Genomic DNA, 9,732 nt, shown 5'->3' with positions numbered 1-9,732 from the left:
TGATGTGGCCCTCCTGCCAAAAAGTTTGGACACCCCTGGTCTAAACTAATGGCTTCCTGCAGTGAGCACTGGGTGGGGTGGAACGTTTAGACTTGGCTCACTTTAGGCTCTATGTACCACTTTTGCTTCCAGTGTCCCATTTGGAAAAGTGGAAGAAAAATGCTTCTTTATACTTCAAACCACATGCCTGAAGTTGGAACTCATAGATATTTTCTCACAGTAGAGCTCCACATTTCATTTGGGCCCGAGAGAATAGCAGACTGAGAGCTTAGTGGCATGGAAAAGGAGGCAGAGGAATTCTCCCACAGCATCAACCGTTTGGAGCTGAGGGCAGTTTGTCTAATCTTCCTGACCTTTCAACTCAGATTTGCTCAGAACCAAGTCTTGGTGCATATAGGTGCACCTGGTGTACTTCTGTTTTTTTTTTTCTTCACCAAAGATGAAGTTTGAGAGACAGATGTGGTTACAACAGTTAGTGCATAGGTTTTAGAGACTTGCGCATGACTAAGGGTGTGAGTCATAGGGCCACTCATTTTCCAGTGCTGCCTCTTGCCATGTACAAATTCCTGCATCCTATTATACCAGTCTGTTAGAGACACATGATCTGCAGTTATCAGAATGGGCTCATTCTGTATCTGAGAAATACACGGAGTTCAATTGCTCATATCATTACTTTATTTAGGATTGTGGGATACTATGCTGTTAGGGTCCTGGTGGCAGAGAAAGTACACAAACAGGATTTCTGCTCGTATAGGAGCCAATTTTATATGATGAGATTCTCACAGATTTGTCCTGGCATAATAACACAGATGATGTTTTACTTGAATCATTAAGGCTAGGGGTAGCTTTTTTTAACAGTTGCTCTTCGCTGTTCTTGTCAGCTGCTCCTGGAAATTCTGCATGTACAGAAGATCTTCAAGGCAAACAGAACATAAATGATGGTGCTATTTACTTGTGCTTAGGATTAAAATGGCTCTTCAGGGCTTCCCAACATTTGTAGTAGTTCTTATCCAGACAGGTGTTCAACCCCCATTTGGTGACAGCCAAGCTAAAAGATGTCTCGAACATGAAGGCCTGTTGGAAAAATCACATAGACACATTGAGTGGGAATAGGGGGAGTCTGTTGCCAGCTGCACTGCATGCATACATACAAGCTGCTTTAATAGCTGGTTGCTGGACAGATTCTTATGCCTTTGATCAAGGAGTGAATCCAAGGGAAGTCATACTTAGCTCAGCAAGTGACAAAATGTCCATCATTACAGTCCTGTTTTACCTGTGTGTCTTTTAATAATCCAGATTTGTGATGAGTGGACCATCCCTTCTTCCCAAGCAAGTTTTGGACAGCCACCATCCGTGAAGCTCCCTAGATCTCACATCCCTAGTTAGAAGCTATCTCCTCTTGATAATAGGGCTCCTTCTCTAGCTACCTAGATCTGTTACTGCTCTAATCTTCCAATTCCAATCTTCCATGTGAAGACCTAGGAGTGACTCTATGATGGCTCTCAGGCTCTGTTACTTGCCTTTTTTAAAAACAACAACAACAACACCTCTTCCATAGATCTGCTGCTTGATTGAACCACTTTGTCACTTAGATTTGAGGCTCCATAGTACCTACAGCACCTTACCATAGTTCCCTCTGCAACTCTCTCTGGCTCCAGTCTGCTTGTGCTTGCCTTCTCAAAACATTCAGCATCTGGTCCATGTGGTGTCATCATGCTGTGCAGTGTAGCTCCTCCAGGAAGAAATCCCTGTTCTTTGGCCTCATAACTCCCTTTGATCAGGCCCATAAACTCACTCATGCAGTTCCCTGAGGAAATAAAAATAGAACATAAGTAGAATTACTCTAGTCTAAAGCTTGTTTCAGATCTCATGAGAGTGAATCAGTTAAGGTTGCAGAGGGCCAAGAGTGTCATGGCAATGAAGTGATCTGAACTACTTTGCAGATGCCATGAGATACAGCATCCCTTACTGTTCCATGGAGAACTGAAATCTTTGCACCATGCATAATGCAAAAACTTTTCTCAGGATAGTGTGGTATGCGACATACGTACTGTGGTAATAAGGTGGACGAAAAGTATGATTGGTTACCCCCCACCGGGGTGGGAATATAACAAAATCAGCAACTGCTACCCCAGGACGATCTGACTTTGCAGTCAAGACAGTGAAGATAGAAGGATCCTACAAAAGGGGAAAAAAATGGACTGATTATTTAAAGAGAACTGTAACCAAAATCACACCTGTGGTAGGATTTAAAATACTAACAGAGTTTTCTGCAAAATGTGAGACAGTGGTGGCAGGACTTTTTCTCTTCTACTTGAACTCTTTTCTGTCCTGCTTCCCTGGGCAGCGGCCCCAGCAGTGCTTGTAACATGGATAACATCGTAACGTTCTTGACAGCTGCCTTTTTCCCATTACTTGTTGGAAAGTAGGTATGATACCACCAGCAGGACTAAGGGGCAGTGTATTGTCCAAGACGCAGATGACTCAGAGGCTACCTGTCTTGTATCTTTACTTTGTCCTCTTTGACCTGTGGGGATATGTCTGCTCAGTCACATGGAGTCCACCACACCTTGAGGCAGTGGCAATCCTTGTCCCGGTAGCTCCTGGGTCCAAGACCGCATGCTACTGGCCCCCCCCATCAGTGGGTGCTGTCACCCCCGGCCTCCTTTCATGAAGACCTTTTTGTGAAGGCCTTGGAGGGCTGAAAAAACCACTTCCGGTTTCATGGAGGAAACCGGAAATGACGTTTTAATGCCCTTAGAAGGCCTTCTGAGGGCTGGGAAAGTCTTCAGAATGCCTCTGGGCAAAAGGCCCTGGGTGGAGTGGATGGTGGCATGGTGCCAACCCCTCCCCAGCCTTGTGCCCCGGGGCATTTGTCCCCCTTGCCTCCCCTTCAGGTAGGCCATTGCCTTGAGGTCTCATGCACACACGTGCTGTAGGATTCTCTGTTCCAAAGTCTAGAACCTAAACAGCCAAAAGAGATGTACATGCTTGTTTCACTGCCTCTGCTCTCATTTCTTCATTAGCAGCAAACTAACCGGGATTACTGGGTAGCAGTCCCAAAAAGGGGTCTTTCGCTACATGACTCTGCTTGATTTACAGCCCAATCCTAATTCCCTGTGCGGTGATGCAGCAGTACCAACATAGTGTCTGCTGTATTCTGCGGGGGAGTTTCAGCATGTTGAGGCTTCCTTGTGGAAAAGGAACATTTGTTCCCAAGGGTAAGCTCCCACTGCTGCCATGGGTCAACTTGGATTAACGCAAGTCCACGTTGAGCAATGACGGCAGACTGGGCCCAGGAATAAGGTCATGATTTGGCCGGCGCCACCAGTTCAAATTCCTGCTCAGCCATATAGCTTCCTGGGTGACTTGGGCCTGTCACTATCTCTCAGCCTATCAGCTTTTAGCCCATTGGAGGAAGGGTGGTATTAAAAATATGAAAAAATAAATCTTATTGCCTGCAGGGTAAGTTTCAATCATGCCTCAGCGTAGGGTCTTAGCCTACAAAGTTCTTTAGCCACTTACTGCATGGTCGAAAGCCACAGAATTGATGACCATGAAATTATTGAGGTTGTATTTGTATGGGGTGTAGTTCCCATGCCAGGCTACAACATTGAATGGAGAGCATCCCTATAAAAGAGCACAGGTGGAAAGTGTTTAATGGCTGGGGAGATCAGAAAATATGTAACATAAAACCCAAACAAACTGCAAATACTTTCCATTATATTACACATACATACATAAACCAGCACACAGGTGTGTATTTAACCTAGTTCCAGGGGTGAGTTTCCTCAGATGCATTTAGCACACTGCTTTTATGATGACAACAGCCATTCCAGGTCCTGAAGCAGGAGTGTATGGTTTGTGATGAGAATGCGTTCCTCAGACAGGAATGTGCACTTTCATCAAGATGGGGAGTGGCGAATGGGTCAAGGACATAGAGCTGAACCGTGCACATATGCCTCTGGGATGATCCTTGCAGCATTTCAGTATCAGCAGCTCCACAAAGCACATGCTAACATTTGGGTGGTTGGGTACAAGAACTGTTGACTGGGCAACTATGCTGCTTTTCAGCATGTGATTGGCATCTGTCTGAGAATCTGTTCATGCTAGGAAAACACTTGATAAGCAACACATGTTAGCTTATCGGAACACATGTTCCGGTTTCCTCTGCCCAGTTGAATAAGCCCTTTCAGCTGGGCAGGGCTCCCATAGAGATCAAAAAGGTTTTCCAGTTTTCCAACCTTCGATTGAGTGAGGAGCTTCTTTCTATGTCCCTCCAGGGGTCTCAAGCAAGAGCTCCTGGTTTCAGGTAGTTTAAGGGGGTGGGTGTTCCATACAATCAATACATAAGCAGGAACCAAACTTTCTGAAGTTGCTGGAGCCTTGAGTGGCCCTTGTCGGTGATTCATCCAGCTCACTCCAAGTCCAGTTAGTGCTCTGCAGTGCTCTTTCCTTCACCCGCCCAACCACCAGAATTTTATTTCACAGACTCTCCCTCAAAAATTGTCAGTTGTGCTTCAGGAGGGCATGCACATCCCCGTTCAATAGAAGAACAGAATTTTATAGATGCTGCCTTAAGCTGAGTCTGACCATTGGTCCATCTAGCTGAGTGGTTCCCTAAATTACCTAGGACATGACACCCCCACAGGCTCTTCTTCCAAACTCAGTGGGGCACCGTCATCTTGGATCTCAAAATCTTGCAAGATTCAAGATGGCAGCACCCAATCTCATGAGATTTGGGCACCGCCATCTTTATCTTGCAAGATTTTGCAAGATCCAAGATGGCACCACATGGAAGAAAAGGTTGGAGGAGCCAGCAAGGACATCCTGTGGTGCCCTGTGAGTGTGCTGCAACACCCTAAGGAGTCACAATGCACACTTTGGGAACCCATGATCTAGCTCAATATTGGCAGCTCTGACAGGCAGTGGTTTTCTAGGGAATTCTCTGTCCTACCCTGGAAACGAAAGGGATTGAACTGGGGATATTCTGCATACAAAGCACATCGTCCATCACTGAACTACAGCCCCTTTTCCATGCTTTCCTCACTAGAACAAAAGCCAGTGCTGTGGCCTTTGTAGTGTACAGTATCATTTGAATTTGTATTGTGTATAAAATATCCAAACCCTTCACAGTTAATCTTTAGAGAATGAAGAACTTCGCTAAACAGATTATTCGAATTCTCCTACCTGCTGTGCTGCAAAGAGTTTGCCCTGATACTTGTTGATGACTGTGTAACCCTCATCTACTTGACGATCTTCATACCAAGCAACTGGCACAAGGAAATCCCTTGGATTTGCCAAGCCATTGGCTCCTAGGACAGAAAGAAGCAACCATCAGTTCTTTGGAACCAATTATGTATTTGAGTACTGGGGTTAGCAGTACTCTTGGATAGCATCAAAAGAGCTTCTCTATTCCAGATGAAAACACTCTGTTCAATACTGTATATTTAGATTTTACTGTATAAAGGTCATTACCAATTGGTCCCAGGTCAGGAAGCTCAAAATGTACTCCGTATATTTCCAAGATATAACCCCGAGTTTCCCCAAACACTTCCACACTGAAACGCATTCCTTCCTGGGAGATAACACACAAAAACAAACATTAGGATTTGCCTTTCAGATCAAAGAGATTGGCACTGAAGAGGCCTAAGGAGGTGTCAAGGCCCATACACTTCAGTGAGGTCCACCTGAGATCAGTTGAGAAGCACAATACAGATTTCCTGCCAAGGACATATCAAGATAGTCAGACCACAAACATGATGTAGTTCGTGTTGTTTAACTATAGCCTTGAAAAAAACTGGAGTCCCTGGCATCATTCCAAAATATTAGTGGTCTTTCTAATTCAAAGATGAGAATTGTCTTGAGAGAAGAGCCCAACAACACATTGCAATTGTTTTCACAATGTACAAACAGTGCAGCCCCATAATAGTGTATGTAGAAGGTGTGTGAGTATAGTTTAAAGAGGGAGATTGGGCTCATGACACAACTCAAATGAGGGATATGGGGCTTGCCACAATAACTTGAAAATAACATACTAATTGGCTTGCTCTAGAACAGCAGTTCTCAAACCTTCTACCACCATGAACCCCTTCATCGGCTGGTGGCTGCGTTACAACCCAGTATGCTTTGCAGCTTTCAGGTCATGCCCCAGAATGCAAGGCCACAAGGCATTCTGGAATGTGATGTGGCCTACGAAGTGGGTTGCACACAGGCATTACCCAGAAGCCATAAGGCCCAGAATGTCATGCAGCTTCCAGGTTGCGCTGGAGCCATTGCCCACCAAAAATTAGGTTGTGACCCACAGTTTGAGAATCACTGCTCTAGAAATACAGTGTAGGACATCCTTGCACCATTCTACAATGCAAAGGAAAGAATTCCACTCATCATATCACCTCAAACACTGCATTGTATGCCGGGGCTCTTTGCTTGCACTCATAAGTGAGCACATTCTGCTTTGTTCATGAAATCAAATTACATGATAGCCCAAATGTTTGGACACAAGGAATTATAAGAGTGCGGAAAGTCTTACTATGATGGCCACAAAGCTGCACCACATTTAAAGAAGTAAAAGTGCTAAAATAATGTTGGTTCCGACAGATTCAGGACAGACTTTTCTGCACTTAATATGGCTGTAATCTCACTTATATAACTGGTCTGAGGGAAATCCAGTCAGAAACTGAGGCAAGATGCACACATGACTATGCAATTACATCCTCTACTGTGAATTCAAACAACTAGAAATAACAAGACACAGTTTTCTTTCTTCACAGAATCATGTCGTGAGCCAGCAAGGGAAGTCTATGCACTGTGATGTGGAGGCACACTCAGATGAGCTTATGCACTGTAGAGCCAATTGCATCCTCACTGGATGATGCTTCTGATACAGGTGAGGGCCAGCCTCTAGGGCCAGTCTAATACCAACATCTCCACAAAGGAATAGTAGAAATTCATTATATTGACTGAAGGACACTATTAGGGTAGTATGGGACTACAAAGCGGCAGCTATGGTATAGCAAGCAATGTCTGAAGGGACTTCAAGTGACCAATCGTTGTGTATTAGGACCCTACAGGAGGCCCACAACATAGATCCACAATACAATTAACCATAATGGTATTGGAAGATACTGCTACAACAAGATCTTTTAGGAAGATCAGATGCAACAAAGAAATGGGAGAGAGGGGTGGTGTCCAAGTGCTATACTGTCCAGTGCTTACCTGAATGACACAGATCTCATTTGGTTCCACCAGCAACTTGCCAAACTCTGTAGTGATGAGCAGTTTTCCTTGCTGTGGTACTAGAGAAAAGAAGAACAAGCAGAATACTCTGAAGGACTGAGGTGTGTTCTACTCCTAACAATATGGCTTAGAAGAATGAATCACAAATTCATTCATCTCTGTCTACTGCTGGGTTACTTATAACTACTTCTGCAATATCCTGCAGCTTTCTCTTGCAAGGGTTAGATATGTCATTTTTTTTAAATCAAAGTGGGAGGTCAGAGGGAAAGGAACACATTGAAACTACAATCTTACAACCCTTGATACTCTTTTTAATAAGGAGGTTGTTCACTCAATACAAAGTGTCATCCAACCTCCCAATAGGCCTCTTGTAATTTAACTCCTCTAAAGCAACCAAAACTCCATGAAGATGGAGTCTTCAGGAACAAGGAGATGAAGCAGAACAGAAGGAAACTGACGAAGAATGATGCTTGTTATGGGCCATGGGGCGTATCCCCACAGCTATGGATATTACTGTTGAATCCAAAGTGACAGGCAGGTGATCCAAACCTACAGGCCACCCCATGGAAATGATGACAGTCTGTAAATATGATATTATTTCGATGAAATTATCATGTAAAACACCCACTGGTCCAGTCCTACAGACCAAAGCTGAGATGCAAGACAGATTAATGGGACAACCTCGGGACCCAGATTCAGGTGAACCATGAGGGTCAGAGAGCATTTGAAATTGTTGCAAGTAAAGATGGGATGCAAGATGGGGCAAAGAAAAAAAAATGTTCTCAAAGTTGCTGTTGGATAAATTTTGCCTCATATTCCTTTCCAGTTAAGAAATCACCATACCTGAGATTGGGAAGGAATATTCCCATGAAAAAGATGAGGAAGTTTTGAGGTGCTGAAAAAAACTTTTATTTATGACAATTTCAAATGAAACATACTCCTACAGGGGCAATAGTTTGGCTGAAGGAAAAACAATAAATTTATTCAAACCAAAGAGACTCCTCACAATATGCTTTTTTCTCTTGGAGAGTAATAACATCAATATCCACTCCGAAGAGAACAGATCATATTGTGATGAGTGTCTTTGATTCCAAAAAACATCTATACCTTTTCCTTCTGCAACATATCAGCTGTGTAGAAGAACCTTTGAAACACATTAGATGCAAAGAACGTGTCATAAATGCACATTTTAACTAGCACATCTGTTCTTCCCTCTCTTTTTCACAGATTTATACATTTACTGTTTTCCTCCCCTTTTCCTTTTAACCCCCCGGGATAGATTTGCTAGAACAGCCCTGCTTTTGGGAGATTCTTTGGACACCCGTGTTCTAGACAGGGGTGCCCAAACCCCGAGCCTGTGGCCACTTGCAGCCCTCAGGGGCTCCCACTCTGGCCCACGGGGAGCCCCCAGTCTCCATTGAGCCTCTGGCCCTCCAGCGACTTGCTGGAGTCTGTGCTGGCCCAATGTAACTGCTCTCAGTGTGAGGACGACTGTTCAACCTCTCACCTGAGCTGTGGGACGATGGCTCCCTCCACTGCTTGCTGTTTCACGTCTGTGATGCAGCAGTGGCAGCAAAGGAAAGCCTGGCCTTGCTTTGTGCAAGACAGGCCTTTTATAGGCCTTGAGCTACTGCAAGACCTTCATTCATTCATATAAGTCCTATCTCTAATATATTCATTTATGTAAATTTATTCAAATTTTAAATGTAAATTAATTCTTTTTTCCCGGCCCACTACACAGTGTCAGAGAGATGATGCAGCCCTTCTGTCAAAATGTTTGGACACATTCTATCACATGTCATATCACATCACATCACATCACATATCACATTCTATCACAGACTATCACACGTCATGATTAGCATTCTCCAGTGTACTTGTACAAGGAGAATAATGCACTGGATGAATTTGAAAGATTTAGTATGTTCAAACTCTTACTCCAGGACAATGATCTGAGCTAGGTGGTCTTTCCATACTTTCCAGTGTGATTCCATTATTAATCTAATTTTACTCTTGCCTATTAACCATGTTTGTGTTAATGTTCCAGACTTAAAAACAGAGCAATCCAGAAAGTATCAAAGTAGTAAAAGGTGAAAGTCGCAACTCACCAATCAACAAGTCCCCATCCGAATTGTAAAAGCATCTGTGGAAAAACAAGAAGTGGCTGCTGATCTTACAAAATGTAAGGACCTAACATGTAACCCTGAAGGTTCACTGTGGTATAGTGAACTAGGATGCAAATCCCTACTTGGTCATGAAACTCATTGGGTGATCTTGGCCTGACACTATGCCTCATGCTAACTTACCTCACAGGGCTGTGGTGAGAATAAAGAGTGGGCCGTGTACACTTCCCTGAGCTGCTTGGAGGAAGGGTAGAATATAAATATAATGCCTTGATTCTAAACCTAGATTCTGAAAAGAGTCCAATTTTTTAAAATGAAATTTACTCTCAAGTCAAGCTCAAGTAAACAGATCATTTGGGGCTCTTTTTAC

General features: G+C 43.8%; 1 protein-coding gene across 1 annotated transcript in view; it reads right to left on the bottom strand.

Annotated features, from left to right (window-relative positions):
- Nucleotides 1-948: 948 nt before the first annotated feature.
- HGD (homogentisate 1,2-dioxygenase) overlaps nt 949-9,732 on the bottom strand; it is a 28,135-nt gene continuing 19,351 nt past the window's right edge. The window contains exons 7-14 of the mRNA XM_066616611.1: nt 9,348-9,382; nt 7,219-7,298; nt 5,479-5,578; nt 5,191-5,315; nt 3,526-3,630; nt 2,052-2,178; nt 1,626-1,807; nt 949-1,074 (exon numbers count right to left, since the gene is read on the bottom strand). Coding sequence (XP_066472708.1) covers nt 949-1,074; nt 1,626-1,807; nt 2,052-2,178; nt 3,526-3,630; nt 5,191-5,315; nt 5,479-5,578; nt 7,219-7,298; nt 9,348-9,382 — 880 coding nt within the window. The remainder of the gene's footprint in view (nt 1,075-1,625; nt 1,808-2,051; nt 2,179-3,525; nt 3,631-5,190; nt 5,316-5,478; nt 5,579-7,218; nt 7,299-9,347; nt 9,383-9,732) is intronic.

The sequence above is a fragment of the Tiliqua scincoides genome, chromosome 2 (assembly GCF_035046505.1).
Source record: "Tiliqua scincoides isolate rTilSci1 chromosome 2, rTilSci1.hap2, whole genome shotgun sequence".
NCBI classification, from domain to species: Eukaryota; Metazoa; Chordata; class Lepidosauria; order Squamata; family Scincidae; genus Tiliqua; species Tiliqua scincoides.
This window is presented reverse-complemented; position numbering and strand designations above follow the sequence as displayed.